Source organism: Dendropsophus ebraccatus, chromosome 8 (genome assembly GCF_027789765.1).
Source record: "Dendropsophus ebraccatus isolate aDenEbr1 chromosome 8, aDenEbr1.pat, whole genome shotgun sequence".
Classification (NCBI taxonomy): Eukaryota; Metazoa; Chordata; class Amphibia; order Anura; family Hylidae; genus Dendropsophus; species Dendropsophus ebraccatus.
In genome coordinates, this window is record NC_091461.1 from 16,379,796 (window position 1) to 16,405,211 (window position 25,416).

General features: G+C 46.4%; 1 protein-coding gene across 1 annotated transcript; it reads right to left on the reverse strand.

The window, feature by feature from the left end:
• Positions 1-25,042, reverse strand: LPAR5 (lysophosphatidic acid receptor 5). Its single transcript, XM_069978870.1, has 2 exons — positions 24,861-25,042; positions 1-1,278 (listed from the first exon to the last, which is right to left on the reverse strand). Exons 1-2 carry the CDS (start codon positions 24,876-24,878, stop codon positions 169-171), a joined length of 1,128 nt encoding a protein of 375 aa, XP_069834971.1. The 5' UTR covers positions 24,879-25,042; the 3' UTR covers positions 1-168.
• Between the last annotated feature and the right edge of the window lie 374 nt (positions 25,043-25,416).

The following is a 25,416-nucleotide window of genomic DNA, read 5'->3' on the forward strand; positions in this document are numbered from 1 at the left end:
TCATTGACATAATTGTATATTCTCGGTTTGTTTGATCTAAAATCAATATTCTAACTGTGAAATTCCAAAGTTAATAAAAAAATAAAAAGTAAAATAAGAATCTACGACATGTCTTCAAATATCTGGTCCATGTGTTCAAGTAGCCCAGTGTTCCGGAAGAACTTAGGCTCAGATCTCAGATTCCTCGATGGTCTTTCTCTTTTCTTTCCCATTGACATAGAGTAACTTGTGCTGCTTCTCTTTCTCCTCAGGCTCTTTGTTGGAATTCGTACTGGCTCCAAAGCTTTTGTTCTCAGAGGCCTTACTGTTCTTGGAAGTTTGTCCATTCCTACTCAAGTCCTTGCTTACGATTCGACCTAAAGTGTTCCGGAAACCTTCGGTGCTGAAGTAATAGACCAGTGGGTCCAGGGCACAGTTGGTACACGCCAAGAGGACTGTGACTGAGAGAATTCTCTTCAGTACAGGTCTGGAGCCCCACTGGTCATAGATAATGTTTGCTCGAAGAAGCCCATAGCCCACAAGTGTTGCATTATAGGGGACAAAGCAAAAAAGAAAGATGCAAAGATTAAGGGTGAGTAGTCGAATTGTTCTTTTGTGTCTTCTCGCTCCCCCTTCAGACACCCGACACAGTTCCCAGAAGACGTGACAGGTGCCGTAGAGAACAGTTACAAGGGGCAAAAGGAATCCAATGACTTCGGCAACCAACAACAAAGGCATTATGTAGGTATTCCAGCTGCTTAGTCCTTCAAAACAGCGATGGATCACCTCTTTCCCGTCCCAGCAGTCATTTGAGTCGTGGGCAAGGGCAGCAGGTACCGACCCTCCTATGATGAGTAACCAGACACAAAGACAAGCCAGGCGGGCCACTTTGCGTCGGCGCAGGTGACGGAAACGTAGAGGGTGAACGATGGCCAAGTAGCGGTCTACGTTTATGCAGAAGAGGAATAGGCAGCTGCCATACATGTTGATGTGGAAAATGGATCCAGACAGACGACAGAGGAACTTTCCAAATGGCCAGTGGTTATGGGCATAGTAGTAGATCCTTAAGGGCAGCGAGAGGGAGAAGAGGAGATCGCTGAGGGCCAGGTTACAGAGGAAGGTGCTGACAACGTTGAGAGGTCGCAACCATCGCAGGAACACCACTAGGGATACTCCATTTAGGATGACCCCGAGGGGCATTAGGAGGCTGTATCCCACCAGGAGTAGAGTCCGTGATCGGGGAGGGGTATGTGCATCGCAGTTGTCCAGCCCGGAGACATTGCTCATCACCGTAGACACCTAAGATGAAAAAGAAAGGGAGTAAGTTATACACGGCTAAATCCTGTTTTAAACTCCAGAGCTGCACTCATCATTCTGCTGATGGGGGCCATTGAATACAAAAGCTCAGTTAAGCTTTTACAATACAGGGGGGCAGTTACTTTCTACTACATCAGATGTTCATTATCTGCTATAAATATACAGATGGTAAGAACAAACTTTTATCTGAAGTCGTTAAAATAAAAATCGAGAAATTTAAGCGGAAACTCAAGGAAAGGAAACAGACAGTTTGTTAAAGAGCTGGTAAAAATCGTGGATATTCATTTTACAATACTCCCCCACAGAGAGACACAGATACTGATATCAAGCCGCATTGACTTCTATAGGATTCCTCTAGCAGAATCCACTCAAAGAATTGACATATTAATTCTTTGGGTGGGAAAAGGATCCGTGGCAGAAAATTTCTCCGTGTGAACGATAGAGCGGAAATCCCATTGAACACAATAGGACATTGCTCTATACATATTTTATGGGAAGAATTTCAAGAATTTAGAGCGGATTCCGCTTCAAATTCCTTGCCTATTCCTCAGTGTGCACGTACCCTAAGAATATTATTTATGAACCATGACTTTGCCAACTGTAAAACAATACAAAAATGGTAAGCAGCACACTCTGCAATAGAAGATATGGTAGTAGGGTGTTCGCCTCACCGGACTGGACCAACTGTAAAACAATGTCATCTAGAAGGCCACGTGTCCATGTCATCTATCGTTCATGGAAAAACCAGGAGGGGATTCCCCAGGCAAACACTTGACATTGATCATATAAACGGTATAAAACAGTAGCCCAATATATGCACCAATGCCACCCTACTTCACCCTTATAGCTGTCTTTCCATGTAATTAAGGCAATACACCCCTTATCTGCTACAAACGGAGACCAGGTGGATCTACCGACTGTGGATGGTGTCCGAATAAGGCTGGGTTCACACTGCGTTTTTTGAAAAAAAAAAAAAAACGGATGAAAAAAAACGGATGCATTTGTGTGCATCCGTTTTGATCCGTTTTTCCATTGTAAAAAAAAACGGATCAAAACGGATCAGTTTTTTTGACGGACAAGAAAAATTACAGATTTGGATTCAGAATCCTTTATCCTTCTTAGAGATGACTTTAGTTAAGGGTTTTGAGGAGGGTGCGTTGGAGGTGACAGAGTCCCTTTAAAGATTCTTCAAGGAGTAAGATAAAAAAAAACCCTAAGCACTTGACAATAAGCAAGAAACAGAAAAATAAAAAATTAGAAAAATAAAAAATTAGCATAGACTCCTTATGTTCAGGGAAAGTAAGGAGTCAATACTTGGGTTAATGGAATAGCTGTTGAAGAAAACATATCCCCGCTGCTCTCAACTTCAAAAAACAAAGCTGTCATTACCCCGACCAAATTCTGGGTGCCCCTAAATGGAAAGATATCTGGAAATTTATTGCGGCTGGCCATACATTTTCTTCACTATTTTCCAGGTTGCTATTGTGTCCTTCAAGAGTAAACTATGCTTTAAAAGTATAAAGAAAGTGACAAGAGTTTAGTTGCAGCAGCGGATATACATACCGCAGAGCCACCAAACCTGCTTCTAACGTAACATTACGTAACAATAGAAGTTTGGCCCTTGCAGCCAATTAACACAATAGGGGACATTGCGTCTATTTTTTTTAAAACTAAGCTTAAATTTATGAAGCAGTATTCGACAGGCGGATATTTTTTAGATCCTTTTTTTTTTTTGAGGTGCCTGTTTTGAGTGTTCATTTGCACAATCTGGGATTTGCACAATTTAAAAAAAAAAAAAGGTGCAGGCCTAGGTCTGGCCAGTAGCAGGGGAATTTTTTGTGCTATTTTTTGCAATTATTTTTATTCACAAATTTATGATCATTTGTTAAATTAGTCCTATTAGACTGGGTAAAAACACACACAAATACTCTGTAGATAAATCACACGGTTTAGACTCAATGGTAAATGTCCCCCAATGTCTCTGAAGACATGCAATATTATGTCTTCTTAGATCTGGAAAGTGAATACCTCATTTGAACCTGGGCAATTGCAATTTGGACATAGCAACCCTTGGTCTTTTATTTGACTAAATGTATCTTCAGAATGCAGACTGTATCCTTGCGACATCCTAATGGCGGAGTAACAGCGGGATAGTTTGTATTCAGTATAAGGGCTTTGGGAAGCTAAGCATTCATCTACCCAAAAAACAAGATAGGAAGATGTTCCCATTTCAAACAATGGGGCATAACTTAGGTGATAATGGTTCCAGGGTAAGCTCTATGGAATATTCCCAAATACTCAATTGGTTTAAAGTAGCCAGGATCTGAGTATCTGCGGAGAGTTTTCATGATGCTGATAAGTCCTGCAACTCACTTTTTGAAAAATTTATTTTAAACCCCGATTACTTGCCAAAATTTTCAAGCATTTGGTAAATAAGAAAAGAAAAAACAAAAACAAAAACAAAAACAGCAAGTCGTCTGCAAAAACCTGTTAACTTGGTCTCCATCCTATCCTCCGTATCTTTAGTTACCTCCAGCATGCACAATAAAAGGGTGGACACCCTTACCGCATGCCTTTCTGCAGAGGCCGACAGGTAACATGGAGTGTAAATTCTTGCCAGTGGTGAAGAGTATAAGAAAGTTCTAAAAACTCAACAACCCCATCCTGTCCAGCACCGTTCCTAACCATCCCCAGTCCATGTTGTCAAACGTTTTCTCTTTGTCTAGGTTAAGGAGGGCTGGAGATTGGTGGGAAACCGGACCGCTGACCTCCCCTGAACAAATCCCACCTGGCTAGGGGTGATCAGTTTAGGTTAAAAAGAGGCAAAACTAGGGAGATCAGACGATAAGCCTCTGGATATGTGGGAGCTTTCCCTTGTTTATGGAGAACTTGAATATAAGCTGTGTTAACTTCAGCAGGTACAGTATGTCCTATCTAGGGACGGTCCGAACCAGTCGAGGTTTGGGTTTGGATGAACCCAAACGCTCGGCATCGGATTCCCGCTGTCTGCCCGCTCCGTGCAATGGGCGGATCCAGCGGGAGGACCGCTTGGAAAAATGGGATACAGCCTATGGCTATGGTTGTATCCCATTTTTCCAGGCAGTCCTCCCGCTGTATCCACCCTCTCCACGGAGCGGGCAGACAGCGGGAATCATTACCGAGGGTTCGAGTTCGTACAAACCCGATCCGAACTCGGTTCGGACCATCCCTAGTCCTATCCCTCCATGTAATCATTAAACAAAGAGGTGAGATGTGGGGCTATCTGATCCTGTAAGATTTTTTAAAATTCCCCCTTAAATCTGTGTGGCCCCTTATTGCCCTGCAGCTTTTTAATGGCCGCTTTAACCTCTTTTTCAGAGAACAGGGAGTTAAGATCTCCCTATCCTCTGAAGACATTTGTGGAAGCTTCACAGCATCCTATGAGATGGGCACATCCAGAACCAGATCCATTTTCCTTGAATAAAAGTGAACATAAAAAAGGAAAGGATGTAAAGCCAAGGACACAGAGGAGTCTTGCAATTGTGTTATGTTAATAGGTGGTAATTTCCCTTTGGCCAGGTTGGACAGTAGCTTACCAGACTTAATTCCAAAGTGGAATAGCCTAGCTTCCTGAAATACTAACCACCCTACCCTCTAAATCGTGCCGAGTAGTGGAGACACCTATGTAGCGGGATCAGGGTGACTGCTTTGCCTTGAGCCATGGGGACCCCACCACTTTGCCTACCCATAGTCGCTGCATGCAAAATCTGCCTCCTCCACATATGTTTCTTGTAATTGTGCAATGTCCGTTTTAAGACGCTTTAGGTACCTCAGTAGCATTAGACGTTTCTGAGGAAATGAATCCCTTAACGTTCCAGGTCGTAATCCACAAAACAAACAGTTGACTAGCTAATATATCTAAACCTCTGCATCCCTAAGTCTCCCTCCCATTCCCACCAATCTTACCCCAGGACAAAGTCCTATCTAAATAGGAAAAATACAACACATAAAAGAAATTGTCTACATAGAACTCGTGGGCACAGTTAAAGGGGCACTCCGTGAAAACACTGTCTTACACAGACACCCAGAACCCGAACTTATACAACTTTACATAAGCATTGAATCACTGGTGAAGCTACCATGGAAGCAGACCTCCATAGCTCACACCAGCATCCGCACCCACCCCCAGACAGCCGAGCGCCAAGACAACATTAAGGGCCAGAAGCGTCATCTCCGAAGAAGAGGAGGGCGGCACGGCCGTGCAGAAGGGACGTCCACTGCAAGCTGACATCACAGCACATAATGGCAGCGCTGGAACACAGCCGGGCCATGATGCAAGCATTTATACAATAACTCAAATACACCCGGCACTCAGAACTGCACAAACAGTAAGATAACAAGACATAGAATGTAATTCAATGGTATTGCAATGTTGTATAGGTTTGGGTTCTGGGTGTCTGTAAAATATAATGTTTGGCCGGAGTACCCCTTTAATGCGAATGTATCATCACACTTTCTGATTTTTTTTTTTTTTTTTGCAGTATCTCGGGGCCTGGTGCCCCCCAGTGTGACCATAACCCCTTCCCCCTCTGCTTGAGCATCTAATGGAGACGCATCCCCAGGGGAGCGGTTATCATCACAAAGGAGAGGTTGCCGGGCCTGCCACCAGTGTTCCAGGCCGGTGCTCAAGTAGAAAAATGACTCAGAACGCAGGAAATGGGCTGCATTTTGGAAAAAAAAAGGACCGCACCACCAGGATCCCCGCGCTGGTGCCAAGCAGGTACTGCAACCCTGTCCCCCCCCCCCCCAAACATTTCACCACCTGTGATGGTACATTCACTTTAAGAAGATGGCCTAAAAGTGCAAGACTAAGCAACAGAATGAAAAACATTCAGATTCAAGCCTTCGTGCTTCACCCCTAAGCATACATTCTAGAAAACAAACCAACTTGAGTAGGATAATCAAAAACATAAGTTATATGGCCTATAATTCCTCTGCCCCACATGGAACCATCATAGGTCCTAGTGCATCTACAGTCCCTCAGTCTGTGAGATGTAGTAAGTCACTGTATGGCCCACACTCATCATACTCATGACCCACCACCCGTTTCTGCAGATAGTTTGTCAGTGGACGTCATCAGACGAGATCCCCTAAGCCTCTGCTCCGTGGGTGAAGACTTCAGTGGAAAAGAATTACCCTCCCGGTGGTTATCCCATGAAACGGCTTGATGGCGCGATGCAATCCCTGAGCCTGTGGTGACAGAGATGAGGGACCAAACCCTAGAGTAGTTGCCGCTTTCTGTGGATCTTGGAAAGTCATTGTATATTCTTGTGTCTAAAGTCTGCAGAATTATGATTGCAGCTCTGGAATATAATTCTTGTTCTCAGGTTCTCTTTCTAACCATCAGTCATCTGCCACTATCTGTATTTCTCTATTATTAGAAGTGTTACTATTTGCAGGTTAACCCGGAAATATCTTATACCTATTACAAGTTTGAGAAGAGTGGAGACAATACTCGGAGAGCTGGTGACAGTCACTTCCCTCTAAACAAACATTCACCATACTTCAGGGCCGGTGACAACATGTCCTGTGTTTACATGTGCACAAGTACTGCGTCTTATCGCTGTTTATAGAATCCGCGGCGGGCCGCCCTCTACCTGGGGCCGCGTAGCCCTAGACCGGAGGGTTATGTTTGCTTTGACTTGATGGAGATAAATAACACAAATATCCTGGAATTCTCAATGTAAACTGCTTTGCATTATGGGATCAGTCTGAGTCTGCAACATAGAGGAGCCAGAGAGGCGGATGAAAGGGTCCGAGGCCGGCTATGTGGGGTCCGATGGAGGTCACCAGGGCCTAAAGGATCTCACATGTACTTTCCTGTATGGTAGACCACTATACAGACACGCTTGCTTTGGTGTGGAAGTTTCTCATGTACTGTAAGAACACAGTATTTCCAGACTTCTCAGCAGAGAGGAAATAGAAGCTAAAACACCATAAGCGCTCGTCTTCTTCAGGCTTCAGATGTTATAGCTAGGTATCATACACTAGTGGGACCCTACTGTGAGTCACCAGGGGGAAGATGGCGGAGACCTTCCATAGTAGACATTCTGGGAAATTTACCCCCTTAACCCCACCTATTAGGATACACACATGGTGGCTTATATCTCCAGGAACAAAAGGATCAGGCATAATAAACTCCAAACTACCCAGCTTTCTCCCCCCTTTCCCCCCAGGAGGCCACCATATATAGTACATGGTAGGTCAATTCCATTAAAATCCTTTAATGTGCATGGGAATGTATTGCCTAAATAGTTTTCAATTACCGATTAGTGTCAGATATCGGAAGAGGCTTTATTCTTCAAATCTATTTCTATTATTTTATTTTTTTGTACACAATTTCGAGGGCAGCCATCTTGCCCGTGTTGTTTTTTTTTTAACAGCATTTAGTGATATGCTTTACAGTAAGCCCCATGCACAAAGGAAATAAACAGGAACTTGCCCACTGACAAATCAGAAACTTTACAGAACATGCTCTATGACCTTCGAAGAGTTCTTTCTGCAGGGAGGGGAAGGCCAAGCTGTGAGCATCATCTGTTGGCCACCTCTGTCTACTGATGTCACCTTTTTCTGTACAGATCACTTTACAGCAACATCCTCCTTATCATCACAGACAGAACATGTAAAGTCTTGGCTTAGTTTTAGCTTTAAGCGGAGTCACCTTCAAGTCTTCCTACCTCCAGTTTAGCCTGTCTGTACGTACAGTATTAGTATTTTATACAGATTGGTGAGATCGGTGCTCATTTGCTGCGAGTTTAAACAACATTTTTAGTCAAGCAGCTGGGCCGCACAAACAATCACTATCATTTGTGTGGCCATTTAAATACATTGGTTTTGACCACATTTTCCTGATTAGACAGAGATGTGTGGCCGATAGTGATGATTTTACCGGCCGCACAAAAGATCAAATAACCTGACGCACGGGCGTTTACTTGCTCAATGGTTGATCTCTGTCTCTTTTACTTGGGCAGATTATTGGGGGAATGAACGTTCCTAGGAATCCTTGTTAGTTCCCGCCAGATTTACTACTCTCACCAAAATCCATTGTCTGGCCAATAGCTTGCCACTTCACTAGATCCCCTTGTCTAAATGATGGAGGGGAGGGGGTGGGGTCTCTTTACACCTAGGCCTAAATACGTCAAAAAATTACAAAAGCAAAACAGAATAATGAATTATAACAGCGAACAAAGAAGTATGGAAAGAGTCAACCTTCTTGTGTGTAATGACATCACCCCCTCCCCCAGGTTACTATACAAGTTCCAGTCTGTGGTTTCACGTTTTCACTGACTTTTCGCTTTGGTTACAGAAATGATGTAACGTATCCCGACACCACTACTGCAGCTGCATGAGGCGGGGGAAGATCACTGGTAGCTAGAGATGAGCAAAACTCTAACACACCCAGGTCTGTCGAAACCCCGAGTGTGTGGCATTTGAATACCGGTAGCTGCAGAAGTTGGATGCAGCCCTCAGAGAATCCTGGAAAACATGGATACTGCCTTAGGCCTAAATCTGTATCCATGTTTTCCTGGCAGCCTTAGGGCTGCATCCAACTTCTGCAGCCACCGGTAATGAAATGCTGAACGCTCAGGTTTGGATGGAACCGAGCATGTTCAAAATTCGCTCATCTCTACTGGTAGTCCAACCTGGGTCTTAAAGGGGTATTCCCATCTCAACTAATATTGTAGGACTTGTCAAGTTAAATAATCATATAGATTATCCAGACCACTGCTTGTAAAGCCCAGTGGTGGTCGGTAACCTAGACAACAAGCAGGCCACAATGGGAGGGAAACAGCAGCATATCAGGAGGAGGAGGAGACATTTTGCTAAATGAAAGTATTTGCAAAAATATCTAACTTAGTAAGCCCTACAGGTATAACTATATTAGGTGAGAATATCCTTTTAAGATTGTCAAGTTTGGCGCCTTGGTGGTGTCCCACCATGGGTGTTTCTAGTGTCTTACAGCCCTCGCAAAAGTCTGTACTTCAAGTGAAAGTGGTAATAAAGTTTTACCACAAGATGTCACTACTGTATGTAACTGTACTTGTATATTGCACAGCTGTAGTAACTAAGGGGTTATTGTTTGTTATAATCTGCGCACCAATGAGAGTTCTCTCTTCTTCTCTACCTATCTCTATGCTCCTTTTTCTCTATACTTTCTTTTCCACCACTCACAGGGGGCATTACACCTCTTGTAGGAGGTCATCACATGGGGAGAGGAAGTAGACAACCACACTTAGTGAGTCTTAGCTAAGTCTTGGTGGAGAGAGGATGCAAGACAAGTTGGTCCCTGCTATAGTCCAGCTGGGACCTGGCTCTGCTTAAGTCTAGTTAATGGTAGTGAACAGACTCACATGGGAGACACAGACACCAGTTTCTTGAAAGCAGCACTTCTACACACTATGTAGTGTTGGGCTACTCAGGAGAGGACAAGTCAGAGAACACCCCAATCCAAGCCGAGAACATGTCTAAAAGTGCAGGACAGGATCCTGATAACAAGAGGAACTGATCCGGATAAAGCAAAGTTGCTAGAAGCCTACGTACTCTCTTGCAGCGTGGGTGTCACCAGGAAATCCTGACCACTCTTATCAACTATGGTAACAAGGTCTGGGGCTTGTGTCGCCCTCATAGGATGGGTCACCCAACACTGTAGGGCAACAGGTGGTACACGACAACAAAGGTCGAAACACTGGCACAAGTATACTTCTACTTTCAAGTCTTCAGTATTCTACTTCTTTTTCTAAAGTTCCGGCAGAGCACACTTCTACCCTGGGTTGGGACTCTCACGACAAAGCTCCTCTCACTACTCTGAGCTTGAAGCACAAACTCCTCTCTACTGTTCTCAGCTCATTCTACTTCTCAACGCACAACCAAGTCAGCTCAACTCTTCTATTCTACGGCTCTCAGCACACATTCTGTTGAGTCACGTTTACAGTCTATGGTCAGCTGCTGTATAAAGTGTTTTCACAGTAAAGAAGATTTGTTTATGGTAACAGGATTATTGTTTCGGCACCTACACAGTAGATATCTCATCCTTCGGTCATCTCCCCTTTCTGTGGGTGGCGGTACCAATAGTCCGGATGGGTCACAACTCCACTCCGGACCTCGGCAGGTTCGGACCATCCCTAATTCTAAGTTAATAGAAGTATCTCATTCATAACCTCCAACTGTCTGAAGTAGAGGACACCTTCAAAAGAGGAGCCCCCTCTCTGGAGGAACCGACAAGTCGTTATAATACACGGACAGCACATTGATTTCCATAAGATGATGTAACGCCTTATTTCTCCTGTGGGCTGATCTTGGAGTCATGCAGACCTCCCTTCAACCATATATGAAAATCTTATGCACTTTTTTTACTCAAACGTATGGACAATCAGTGACAAATATCCCATCATGGAGGTTATACTCTAACCCAATGGTACTCATTTATAGAACTTTCTGGACTCTCCAAGTGACATAAGGCTACCACTGGTTTAAATAAGGGGTAGAGATAAGCGAACCTCAATCCCTGCTGCCTGGAGAAGTTGGATACAGCCTTGGAAAACATGGAAACAGTGACGAACCCCAAGCATGCTCTAGGTTTATCTCTACTAAGGAACAAGCTTAGCTTTTGCACCCAGTCACTGGCCTCAGCGGTCATCATCGCAGCACGTCTGGTCAGGGGACACTAGAGCCATGGTGATGCTGGAGAGGCAACATAGGGAGCACTCTGGTGCCCTCCTGTACACATCCAAATACATAACCATAGTCTACTGGTGTGAGTAGTCCCATAGAGGCAGATCATGGGCCCCGTAGCAGCTGGGTGGTCTGCCTCTATGGTAGCTATGCCAGTTCATTAGGGCAATAAAAGTCTAGAAGCCCTGACCGCAAATCGGGGCCATATAGTGGCATGTCTGGACATTTTGCAATCTGGACCCTAGAATCTATGGTTGTGCATGTAGGACCATAGACCTTAATGGGTCTTTATATTGTCCACAACTGCGGGCACTTGTGAAGGATGTGGTTTGAGAATCCCATCCACAATCAGTAATCCTTGTCCCTTTCTGCTCTTCAGTATATTTCAGTTACATCAGATAGTTCTACAGTTAACCTTGTGAGTGATCAGCGGATAATCCATTACTCAGACACAATGTTCACAAACAGGAAGACGTGGGCAGATAAACCGACAACCCACCGCCAGGGTAGAGACTAGGGTGACATATGTTCTCATATAGTCCCTGCAAGTAACAGCAATCAAGGATCTGGTGCACCGATAGCATCTCAACTCCTCCGGAGAAACGAAACCCGATAACACAAATCTATCATCCTCTGTTTCAAGAAAGTTTTATCTTCCAAAACGTTTATCAGTTTGTGTCCACTTCAAATACGTTTTTGTGTTATAAAGTAGTTAAATAAGTATATTTTCTTGAAAATACAGCATATATAGTGTGTATTAGGGTGCAAGTGACCTGTCAGATCTTGACGTTGATGTTGGAAGTATTGCCAAGTGCCGGGATCGGAGAGTGGAATTGTGGAGACGAGTAGGCCTGGGCATCTGGAGAACAGCCGGTCTTGTGGGGTGGTCCCGGTAGGTGGTAAGTACCTACTAAAAGTGTCCAAGGAAGGACAGCTGACCAGGGACAGGGTCATGGGGGCTAGAGGATTACTGATGTGCGATGCCCTGACCCGTGTTGGTCACTTCGCAGTGCAGATGTGAGCGGGCAGGAACCGGGGCAGCTGCAGGGTATAGGATTGTCACAGTACAGGGCCTGAGGATGGCACAGCTGAGGGACCGGTCTGCAGATACTGCGGTATACTTGCTACTGGGCATGCGATTCTTCGCTGTACCTAGTCAGGGCACCAGTAAACGGACACCAATGCCAGGGTTCAGTAACAGCGGTGGTTACACTTTTATTGTAACTGAGGTAACTGGTAGCAACAGTCTCTTCCGGATGCAACCGGGTATATAGCAGACTTATAAAGACAGAGCTGAGGTGGTGCTGCATAGGCTGAGGTAAAACGTGCCGGATGATGGGAGTAGTGATGAGAGAAGAATAGAGAGACTGGGTCGATTAGAGTACTTGCGGTATGAATCTTGACTTGTTGAGAGGAAGAATAACAGGAACGTCACCCAGATGAGGAGGAGATACTCCAGGCACTTGAGCAGTTGAACAGCCAGGATCTGTACAGCAGAGCACCAAGTCCACTCTTCTGAAGGTGAAGAGGGACACACAGGAACACAACCTCCTTGCTTGGGAGCAGGGAGAAGACTCACTTGCAAGAGGAAGTCACATGGTAACCCCTGGCCAAAGCTCGACGGCCATTGGAGGAACCATGGTAACAGGGCATGGTCACGTGATCCTCAGCCTTTGCATACCACTGCACAGAGTTAAACACATGAACAATATACAGGAACCTGAGAATAATAGGGACTACATAGTCACAGTTGCAGTGCAAATAGTTTCCAGAACAGGCATGGCTGTAATAGCAAAAATTAACTGACAGTGAGAAACAGACAGCGTGTTCTGGGACACTGCATACCTCCCTAGCAAGTTCTGAGCCGACCTCGGCGTATCTCGAGGGGTAGCAAACATGAATAGACTGGGCAATTAGACAACAGGACTGAATGATGATTGTGAATGCTGAAGTGTGTGTTTCCCACACTCAAGGCACAGGTGACAAAAGTGAAACTAAGAGAGAAAACCCTGGTGGCAGGACTTCACCTAGGGGTGCCTAACGTACTCTGGTTACAGGTAGTTAGTGCGTGAACCATCTGACATGGAAGCCAGGACAACTTAACTGCTGGCGGGGGACCCTCAATATTCCAGCCAGTTAGACAGTAAGTTTTCAATATAAAGTGTTACCCTACTGGAAAAAGAGAACTGTGAAGACCTGTGTACTGCCTTGGGTGTCTGTGTGAAGTGTCTTGGACACCTGGAAGAGAAAGAATAAAATAACAAAAGCAAGCATACATTTGGGTACCCTCATACACACCACTCAATCATACCACACAAGCACTCCATAGGCCAAACACACGAAAAGGTATCCAAGGTGCAATATGTATGAACCAGTGTGAATGTTAAGTAGGACTATGTGTAGCAACTACGGTGTGTAGGGGACAAGACAGAGGTGAACAGACACTGGAAACAAAAGGAAAGGAAATACAAAAAAGACAACAAATACTGCAAGGTCTGAAGGAGGATTGGCTCACATAACTCTGAAGACATCTGAAGAAAATGGCTCAAATAATCTTTCCAGCTGTAGGTATAATACTGTAATGAGAAATACAAGACTTGTTAAAGGGGTTATCCAGCACTACAAAAACATGGCCACTTTCCCCCTACTGTTGTCTCCAGTTTGGGTGGGGTTTTGAAACTCTGTTCCATTGAAGTAAATGGAGCTTAACTGCAAACCACACCTGAACTGGAGACAACAGTAGGGGGAAAAGTGGCCATGTTTTTGTAGCGCTGGATAACCCCTTTAAGAAAAGACACTCCTGCAAAACTATACTTTCTCTGAGAGGTATATAAACTGACTTCTCTTACTCAGAGGAGGAGCTATCTGACTCTGACACCAGATAAATATAGATAGATACTGTTTCCTTTTCAAAAGAGGGACTCTACTCTGAGGCTATCCCTGTGACCTTTTGCTTACTCAGAGGAGGAACATACACAAATAACCTTGATACTAATGGAATATGATACTAGAAATAAGTGAAATACTGACATAAGTGCAATGACAACCTGTTGATACTACATAATTGGACAAAAGTGCTTTAGGAAGGAATGGGTTAAGTGTCTGTTAGGTAGAGTCTCTTTTAGGCAATTGAAACCATCGTCCATGTAGAAGGCTCTGGGACAGGCACTAGAGAACAGTTTTGTAATGTTCAGTGTCCATCAGCTCATGGCTGGTTAGTACAGGAAACTTGGTCAGGAGGACCAGGCACGAACCTTAAACGTTGCATAACAGTAAACAAAACAAGAAGAACAATCAGAATGGCCAGGCGGCCTTGCCTCCCAGAGGTCACTTAACAGAAATGTCCTGGAGGACCCCAGGTGGCCCCTTTCTTCTTTTCCCAGGGGTGATACCGGGAGGAAGCCGGAGCAGGAGCGTCATCTGCCGCGGTGGTGACCACGAGACTAGGGGTCACAGTAGTAACAGGAGAGATGTTAGGGGGTCACGTGGTAAGTGACGTTAGTGGAGGAGACAGCGGCTTTAGCCACTGCAGGGGAAGCAGTGGTGCTAGCTGTCGAAGTGGCCGGGCCCAGAGGAGTGGGAGTGGCGATGAGTGAGCCTAGGGGTTTGAAATCAAGCCAGTCCTTGTCCCACTGCTCTGATTGAGAAGGCAGGAAGGGCCGCTGCACCGCATGTTTCGGCCTGGTGACAGCGGCTGCCCAGGGGCCTTTCGGGGAATCCACCAGGGTATACTCCACCACTTCCCCGGGGATGAGGTTGTTCAGGTAGCCCGGCTGATACTCGCGCATCACGGCCCTTCTGTTAGCGAGTACCAGCAGGCCGGTGTAAGAATCCATGATGAGGTCATACCCCCGCTGCTTATCAAATTTAGTAACGGTTCCCCGTCTCCGCTCCAGGGGCACCTCACCCGACTTAGGCCTCTCCAGCTTCCGGATGAACAGTCGCTCGGAAGCAGCATTAGACTCTGCAAACGGAGTATAAGGATGGTCCCAAAGAGGAGCATAGTCTGGATAGGGCACTTGTGGGGGATATGCCTTTGATAGGCCAGCTTTAGCGGGGAATGAATCACCGCCAGTGGTAGCCGCTGCAGACGATCCCGCTGTGGAGGAAGTTGCCGGCACGGTCGTGGCCATAGCAGGTGCAGTAGCAGACGGCAGGGTGAAGAGAGCTTGCTGAATTTCCTCAATTATTTGCATAATCTTTGGGTCCCGGCCGAAGACCCATTGTGGCAGAGGCGGGGAGTCGCGCCCCGGAGGTCGCCGTAGGCCCGGGGATATAGGGCCCTTAGTGGAAGTCCTTTCCCCGGGTTCAGGGGCTGGGGGCGCCGGCGAGGGCTCGGCTAAAATCCGACCATCCTCGGAGGAGAGGGATGGCCCAGTGGAGAAAGCAAACTTAGAGGAGCCAGAGTGGTCGGAACTCGGGGAGCCACTACGGCCGGACGAGGTCTCCTCACCTACATCCACGGAGCTCGGAGTAGTGGCTCGGCTGCAGTCCCCCTCTTCAGATCGGGCAGATCCCCAGCTGCTGTCGCTATCGGATGGGAGTGGGACAAGCAGGCACGCCGGATCGATCACTGGTAGAGATGTGGAGGACTCCAGAGGCGCCGGTACAGCAGCGGCAGGTACTTGCTCCTTATAGGACGGCATCTTGCTGCTCACTGGCCGGATCTTGTAGCAGGAAGGGGAGGAGCAGAGGGCTGGAGGACCAGGTTCCAGAGTCTGCCCGTCAACAGTGACGTCATCCGGCCTAGGCAGCCAATCAGGAGCAGTCAATGTAAAGTCTATGGCGCTGGGCGATTCCCGTGCTTTGGCAGCATGGCGGTTAACCCCCTCCTCTCCGGGGTATGGCGCAGCCAGAAATTGAAGAAGACGGCGGCCATCTTGTGTACTGTTTAGGGCCCGAAATACTTCAATCACACCCATAGTAATCGGCAAAGTCTCTGGGGGGGTAACAGCACAGTTCTGGGCACTTAAAACACAGTCTGTATCCTGTTCGTGACGCCAAAATTGCGATGCCCTGACCAGTGTGGGTCACTTCGCAGTGCAGATGTTGTGAGCGGGCAGGAATCGGGGCAGCTGCAGGGTATAGGATTGTCACAGTACAGGGCCTGAGGATGGCACAGCTGAGGGACCGGTCTACAGATACTGCGGTATACTTGCTACTGGGCATGCGATTCTTCGCTGTACCTAGTCAGGGCACCAGTAAACGGACACCAATGTCAGGGTTCAGTAACAGCGGTGGTTACACTTTTATTGTAACTGAGGTAACTGGTAGCAACAGTCTCTTCCGGATGCAACCGGGTATATAGCAGACTTATAAAGACAGAGCTGAGGTGGTGCTGCATAGGCTGAGGTGAAACGTGCTGGATGATGGGAGTAGTGATGAGAGAAGAATAGAGAGGCTGGGTGGATTAGAATACTTGCGGTATGAATCTTGACTTATTGAGAGGAGGAATAACAGGTACGTCACCCAGATGAGAAGATACTCCAGGCACTTGAGCAGACGGACAGCCAGGATCTGTTACAGCAGAGCACCAGGTCCACTCTTCTGAAGGTGAAGAGGGACACACAGGCAGGGCCGGCCTTTGGGGTGTGCGACCTGTGCGCTTGCACAGGGCGCATCACTCCCGGCCAGCTAGGGGGCGTTCAGGCAGAGCGCTCCCCTAGCTGTCCGCACGGCGCCCTCCTCCAGTGCCTGTTCCTCCCGGGCTCCCCTCTGCCTTCTCATGGGCGCCGTGTACTGTCCTATCAATCTTGTGACCGCAAGCAGAGCAGTGCTTGCGGTCACAAGACTGATCAAACAGTACGCCTACAGCTGACGCGCTCCCTGGGGATTCCCCAGCAGAGCACGCATCAGTGACCTCAGCGTCAGCCAGCGTCCTTGTACTTCCGGCACAGGCGCACGCTGAGGTCACTGGTGTGTGCGGTGCCGGGGACATGCCCAGAGAGCGCGCATCGGCCGGGGGCGATGCAGAAGACGAGAGCCGCGGCGTGGGAGCGAGATGTTAGGTGAGTTATGTGTTTTTGTTTTTTCAATCTGCACAAAGGAGGCAGACAACATAAAGGGGCAATCTATATGGAAGCAGACAACATAAAGGGGCAATCTATATGGAAGCAGACAACATAAAGGGGCAATCTATATGGAAGCAGACAACATAAAGGGGCAATCTATATGGAAGCAGACAACATAAAGGGGCAATCTATATGGAAGCAGACAACATAAAGGGGCAATCTATATGGAAGCAGACAACATAAAGGGGCAATCTATATGGGGCAGACAACATAAAGGGGCAATCTATATGGAAGCAGACAACATAAAGGGGCAATGTATATGGGGCAGACAACATAAAGGGGCAATGTATATGGGGCAGACAACATAAAGGGGCAATGTATATGGGGCAGACAACATAAAGGGGCAATCTATAAGGGGGCAGACAACATAAGGGGGCAATCTATAAAGGGGAAGACAACATAAGGGGGCAATCTATAAGGGGGCAGACAACATAAGGGGGCAATCTATAAAGGGGCAATCTATAAGGGGGCAGACAACATAAGGGGGCAATCTATAAAGGGGAAGACAACATAAGGGGGCAATCTATAAAGGGGCAGACAACATAAAGGGGCAATCTATAAGGGGGAGACAACATAAGGGGGCAATCTATAAGGGGGGAGACAACATAAAGGGGCAATCTATAAGGGGGGAGACAACATAAGGGGGCAATCTATAAAGGGGCAGACAACATAAAGGGGCAATCTATAAGGGGGCAGACAACAAAGGGGCAATCTATAAGGGGGGGACAACATAAGGGGGAGACAACATAATGGGGCAATCTATAAGGGAGACAACATAAGGGGGATGGACAACACAGGGGGGCCATCTACAAGGGAATGGACAACACGGGTGCCATTTATAAGGGGGTCAACACGGGGGCTATCTGTAAGGGGGACTACAAAGAGGGGGCCATCTATAAGGGAGGGCTACAAAGAGGGGGCCATCTATAAGGGAGGGCTACAAAGAGGGGTACCATATACTATAGGGGGGACTACACAGAGGGGGGTTCTCAAGGAGATGCACATGGGGTCATATATAGGGAAGACTGAACAAGGGGCCATCTATAAGGAGGCTGAATAGAGGGGGGGCCATATACTAGAGGGGGATCACATAGTGTCAGCCTACTCACTAAATGAGGGTGTAAAGGGGCCGATACAGATGTGCAGTGTGTAGAGAGATGAGGATGGTGCCAGAGTGAGGAGCCTAATATATTTGTCTAGCAGATTCTGTGGATTCGTGGCACGGAGAATGGCCCAGGGCAGAAGAAGAAGAAAATTAAAGGGGAACAACTCTGATCAGAGAAGACGTCCCCTGTGAGTCACTTGATATAACTGCACTCTAATGTATATGGTGTACAGAACCTGTGTAGAGCTGTGTCCACCTCTATATGACTGGATGAGGTGTTAGTGATCTATGTACAGTGGATTATTCAGTAGTGGCGGTAGTGTTAGTCAGTATGCGGTGGTATTAGTCAGTATGTGGTGGTGTTAATCAGTATGTGGTGGTAATATGGATTTAGTATACCGGATTGGGTCAGCAACAATATAGTGGTGATGGTAGTGGTTGTGGTGTGGTGGTAATATTTCCCCCTTGTATACTAGTATTATTGGTAATATTGGTCTCAGTATACAGGATTTGGGCAGTAACAGTATAGCAGTAATATGTATGGTGATAATATTTCCTTCTTTATACTGGTATTATTGTTAATACTGGATATATATACCCCCCCCCCCCCTAATAGCATCGCTTGTTCGAGGAGGGGGCCCAGTCATCAGCTGTTGCATTATCCACAACCAGCTGTCAGCTAGATGTATGTAAGTGCAAGTATATGTATATAGATAATGTATTTTCAATGTATAGGTGTGCATGTGTGTGTACTGGAGGTTTATATATGCATAATGTGTGTTTAAATATGTGTGACATTGTATATGTGTGTACTATATAATGTGTATGGGGGGTGTACTGTTATATAATGTGTTTGTAGTGTGTGTTCTGTTATATAATGTATTTTCAATGTGTAGGTGTGCTTGTGTGTGTACTGGATACTACTTCCCCCTCCAGCCATACACACAACTACTACATGGCTGGGAGAAGTAGTAGTTGTGTGTATGGATGGAGAGGGAAGTAGTAGTTGTGTGTATGGCTGGAGGGGGAAGTACTAGTTGTGTGTATGGCTGTGTATGGCTGGAGGGGGAAGTACTAGTTGTGTGTATGGCTGGAGGGGGAAGTTGTGTGTGACTGGGTGAGTAGTAGTTGTGTGTATGGCTGGGGGAGATAGTAGTATTTGTGTGTATGGCTGGGGGAGATAGTAGTAGTTGTGTGTATGGCTGGTGGGGGTAGTATTTGTGTGTATGGTTGGTGGGGGTAGTAGTTGTGTGTATGGATAGATAAGTAGTAGTTGTGTGTATGGCTGGAGGGGGAAGTTGTGTGTGACTGGGTGAGTAGTAGTTGTGTGTATGGCTGGGGGAGATAGTAGTAGTTGTGTGTATGGCTGGTGGGGGTAGTATTTGTGTGTATGGTTGGTGGGGGTAGTATTTGTGTGTATGGTTGGTGGGGGTAGTATTTGTGTGTATGGTTGGTGGGGGTAGTAGTTGTGTGTATGGATAGATAAGTAGTAGTTGTGTGTATGGCTGGAGGGGGTAGTAGTTGTGTGTATGGCTCGGGTGATAGGTGTTGGATGTCGTCTGGAGGAGTGGGAAGCTGTAGGAGCTTTATGTCACCTTGAGGAGGTCTCAGCAGATCCCCTATGGGGGGGGGGGGCGCGAAAAAAGTTTCGCACAGGGCGCCATCTACCTTAAGGCCGGCCCTGCACACAGGAACACAACCTCCTTGCTTGGGAGCAGGGAGCAGTAGTGGATTATAATAGGGGCGTTTCGGGCGGCAGCCCGGGGCCCTAAGCTCCTGGGGGGCCCATGACCACCCAAAAAGACTTATACTTTCAGTGGTATACTGTCTCCTGGCTACACTTCCGCCATGATTTGCAAAAAATCACTGTTTTGTTATGACAATTTTGCACAAATCAGGACATCATGACATTATCTGTACTGTACTATGAACGCCAGGCTAGTGCTGCCATAGTTACAGTAGGGTGGGGGGGCCCAGGCTTGGTGAACAGCCCGGGGTCTATGGTAAAGTTAATCCGCCCCTGGCAGGGAGAAGACTCACTTGCAAGAGGAAGTCACATGGTAACCCCTGGCCAAAGCTCGACGGCCATTGGAGGAACCATGGTTACAGGGCATGGTCACATGATCCTCAGCCTTTGCGTACCACTGCACAGAGTTAAACACATGTACAATATACAGGAACCTGAGAATAATAGGGACTATATAGTCACAGTTGCAGTGCAAATAGTTTCCAGAACAGGCATGGCTGTAATAGCAAAAATGAACTGACAGTGAGAAACAGACAGCGTGTTCTGGGACACTGCAGATGCACATGGGGAGAGAAGGCTAGCCAACTTACCTGGAGAAGAGATGGCACCAGGACCAGAAAGATGACAAATGGGCGGGTGCAGTGTGATGGGTAATGTTCTGCTGGAAACTCTGTGCCCTGGTTCCTGTGTTTTTACACGAAGGAGGAAACCACACTGCCACATTTCCCCCAATAGCCACACAATATTGCCAAACACAGAAACCTTGCATAACCTGATAAAGGCAAGTCTATAGTTACACTGTGACAAGGTGCTGACTAATGGCCGTCTAATCTGCTTGCCAGTGAGTCATAAAACCACTTTGAGACTAGAGCCATATATCGCCAAAGCGGTTTGAGGGGCTAGATGCTGTTCAGTTTTCACTTGTAGCCTAGCCCAAAATACGCTCCATGTAGACTTGAGGTCCCTTTATACCTCTGTTGGCCAAACCTGCTGCTCATGGTGGGTTCAGCTATCAGTATCAAGTATATGGGGCTCTTCTGACTGTCCACTAACCGATGTCGGTGGAGGTAGGGGTCGGTTTACTGGGGAAAAAAGTTGCTGCCCGATGCCCCTGTTCTCAGGGAGCTAAGCCACAGCCAGAGATACGGTTAAAATCACCCCCTATTTCATCCACAATGTTGGGCGGCTATCGTTGATTAAATAGGGGCTTGGTTTGGACCATGGACAGCTTATAGGTGGACAGGCACTTTGGCTATAGACGGTTTTCTCCCACTGACAGCAAGCAGAGATCTTACGGGACATAAGGCATGTAGGAAAGTTACACAACTCATTAAACTCCAATATAAAGTATATTGGAAAGGGATCTGTTTTTTTTTTTATTATAGGAGTCTGAGCTGTAGAAACAGCAGTCAGTGGATTGAAGTTAACAATGTAATGTGTGTGGCCTGATGGCAGACGCTGGATGCCGGTCAGGAGTGTTGGATGATGTCATGCCGCTTACTGTATAAGCATGCCCATTGGGGGTTTTCCCTGACTCCCCAGGGCTGCATCCAACTTCTTCAGCCACCGGATGCTGCACGATCGGACTCAAGCACGCTCGTCTGTAGTAACAACCGGCAAAACTGGATGAACCAAGGTGAAACTAGAGGCTGCTGGACCCTAATACGACATCTGTTAGTGTCAGCATTTTATGACTTCCTGTGTTCGTCCTACATGTTTTCACACTGTAGCTGCAGGGTAGAGACCTATTCACATGTACGAGATATACTCCAATAGGAGAAGCAGTGGAGACAATCAGCATTGTATATTCTGGTACAAACCAGTCATGAATGTAACCAAAGCCATGAGCCATGCACCCCTCCATCTTTAGTTCAACTAAGATTTGATATGTAGAGTATAGTAAACGGCTTTGATTCTTCCATACGCATTACTCTGTGACATCACAGCAAGTATTATCAGGTATGAAACTATGATGTCATAAGAGTGTATAGAATATATATATCATCTAATTAGCAGGTGAGAATCATGGAACCCATATACTGTTCATGTACAGCCCTACATCAGGCACCACAGAGCACGGGTGGGTTTGCCCCGCCAATCAGCACGCCCACTGGGCTCCTGGCCCCGCCAAACACCACGCCCACTGGGCTCCTGGCCCCGCCAAACACCACGCCCACTGGGCTCCTGGCCCCGCCAAACACCACGCCCACTGGGCTCCTGGCCCCACCAATCACCACGCCCACTGGGCTCCTGGCCCCACCAAACACCACGCCCACTGGGCTCCTGGCCCCGCCAAACACCACACCCACTGGACTCCTGGCCCCGCCAAACACCACGCCCACTGGGCTCCTGGCCCCACCAATCACCACGCCCACTGGGCTCCTGGCCCCACCAAACACCACGCCCACTGGGCTCCTGGCCCCGCCAAACACCACACCCACTGGACTCCTGGCCCCGCCAATCACCACGCCCACTGGGCTGCTATTCCATATCCTGCAGTTGTACTACTTGACAGGTAATACAATGGCAGTACACTTTGCACAGGTAGCTGTTTGTAACCCAGTTTTATCTGCTGAGGGTCTTCTAGCACTGTTCAGTGGACTGAAAATCTGTCATAAGAAGCCTGGCCTGGGTAAGAGCTGGAGGAGGCGTTTCACTTTACAAGGGAACTTGGAGAATGCGGAGTAACACGTGGAGAATCACTCTGCAACTTTGTGAATTTCTTGGTGTTATGGTCCGTTTACACGTCAACGATTTTGGAGCAACGTTATAACGATCAGCGCTTAGATGAATAAATCATTAGAAAATTTGTTTGAAAAAAACGTTATTGTGATTGGTTTTAAGATCGCTTAAGCCCATCTCACACATAGGGTGAATCTTTGCAAGACTGTTTAGATGAAACGATCTGCAAATTTTTAGCGAACGACCAACGACGATTTGAGAACATGTTGAAAGATCACAATGAACAATTTCTCGCTTGATCGTTTGCTGTGTTTACATGAGCCGATTATCGCTAACATGCGATTGTTATTGCGAAAATTCGAACGATAATCGTTCCGTGTAAACGCACCATTACAATCCATCATCATTTCCAAGATCTCAGACCATTTATAGTAAGATTTGTCTCATTCACTGACAACAAAGATCTTGAAACATAGAAGATGGTCGGCAGTAAAGGACCACTGGTACCATCTAGTCTTCTTATTATCTTGGGATAGATATATGTTTATACCAGGCAGGTTTACATTCAGTTATTGTCGATTTACCTACCACATCTGCTAGAAGTTTGTTCCAAGCATCTACTACTCTTTCAGTAAAGTTATATTTTCTCACATCACTTCTGCTCTTTCCCAAACTAATCTCTCACTCTGTCTTCTTGTTCTTGAGTTCAGTTTTTTTTTTTACTAAAAACACAAAAGGTTTCCATCATGTCCCCCTTTCCCTTCTTTCCTCCGGATTATACAGATTCAAATCCTTAAGTCTTTCCTGATATGTCTTATACCTCACACCCTCCACCATTTTTTTTAGACGTCTTTGGACCCGTTCTATTTTATCAATGTCCTTTCTGTAGTTGAGGTCTCCAGAAGTAGACACAGTATTCCAGATGTGATGTCACTAGAGCGCTATACAGCGGGATCACAATCTCCCTCTTCTTACTGGTATAACACAATGTATATTAGAAAGTTATATTGGTTATATAACATACATTTGATGGGCACTGTACATGTGGCAGTCCCACCTTGCAGCACATGCGGCAGATTATCCGGGGTCATGTAAGGTCAGGGCTTCTATATGAGACCCGATTTCTGTATAGCCTCAGGTGAAGTTACAGTATTCTGTCTTTATAGTGAAGTCTCTGCAATCTTATCTAGTGATACCAAGAACAAGGCACTGATGCCCAGCCAAGGGAAATAACAAGGAGACATGCTGAGTCTTGTAGTTCTATTGGTGGTAGACACTCCTAACCAGCCCCTACACCTACCATGTCTCCTATAATACCAGTCTCCATGTTTGGGTCAAGAACATTTTGCATACCAGGAGCAACTAACACCCCCTGTACCACCATGTTTTTAGGAACATAGAAAGAACGGGTACATCAGGGAGTGCTGATACCTGTAGTCCCTCCATCCCACTAGGGCAGATGTATGGCATTTATAGAAAAAAAATCTAGTGGTCAACCCTTAACACTACTTTTACTATACTAGGACCACAAAAAGTACAGACTTTTGGGAAGGGTGTGAATAATAGTAACACCCCTAGTGGGACACCACATATACAGCCTCTACAGCAGGAAAAGGGAACCTTGGCTCTCCAGCTGTTGCAGAACTACAGTTCCCATCATGCCTGGACAGCCAAAGCTAAAGCTTTGGCTGTCCAGGCATGATGGGAATTGTAGTTTTGCAATAGCTGGAGAGCCCATGTTCCCTAACCCTGATATACAGGTATATGGACAATTAACTATTACACCATGAGATCCCCTGAATAGATTCTTATGGCCGTGTTCGCACGTAGCAGTATCTTGTCACACACATCATACCGCATGCTGCTGTGGTTTCGCAGTGTGGTTGTTGACCTCTTGGTTTTCACACGTGTAACACTTCACAACCGCAGCAATATGCTATACAATATGTGCGGCTATCCAGCTTTATGTGAACACAGCCCAAGATTTTCATGGCTCATTGACTACAAAAATAACAGATGTAGAACGGAATAAGTGATAATAAGTGAAATACAATACAAATGTACATTGAATTCCATTCCAATAGAAGTGAATGGGAACCGGTCTGTTGGGTATTGGGGGGTCATTTATCATAGCGCAATTTGTTGTACCGTGTATTAAAGCAGTAAGGCTAGAAGTATACAAGGTATATAAGGGCTGCCCCAGTCATATAGTATCCCATATGGACTACAACTCCTATCAGGCACTTACCTGACTGACTGTGAACATGATCTCAGATCAGGAGCTTCCCCATTCATGTCCTTGTGTGCTCCCCTGTCGTGTCACCCTGTCCTGTGGGTGTCCGTCCTTCCACATTGGTCGCCCTCGCTCTGCATGTACGCTTGTGAGGTTTCTGCACAGCACCTTGAGCGCTTCCTATCTCATTCACAACCTTTGATCTTTGTACTTTCTATAGAAAGTTCTGTGAGCACCAGCTGAGAGAGCAGGGAGTGGCTGCTGCTGCCTGACACAGGGAGGTGTGTGCAAGGATCAGATTGCTGCCCTCATTCTCCTCTACACACACTGAGCCCCATCCTGACAACTTCCAGCTGTTGCATAACTACAGCTCCCAGCATGTCCGGACAGGCGGAATGAGAGTCGTAGTTTTGCAACACCTAGTGAGCCAAAGCTATGGGATCGTCGCTCTATGTATACAGCTGCACGCAGGGTTTAAGGGAATTTCCCCTTTAAGAAACAAAAAGAAAGTAAAAATTCTATTCGATTACTTCTAGGAATGTCCGCTATGAGATGTACAATAGGAGTTCTT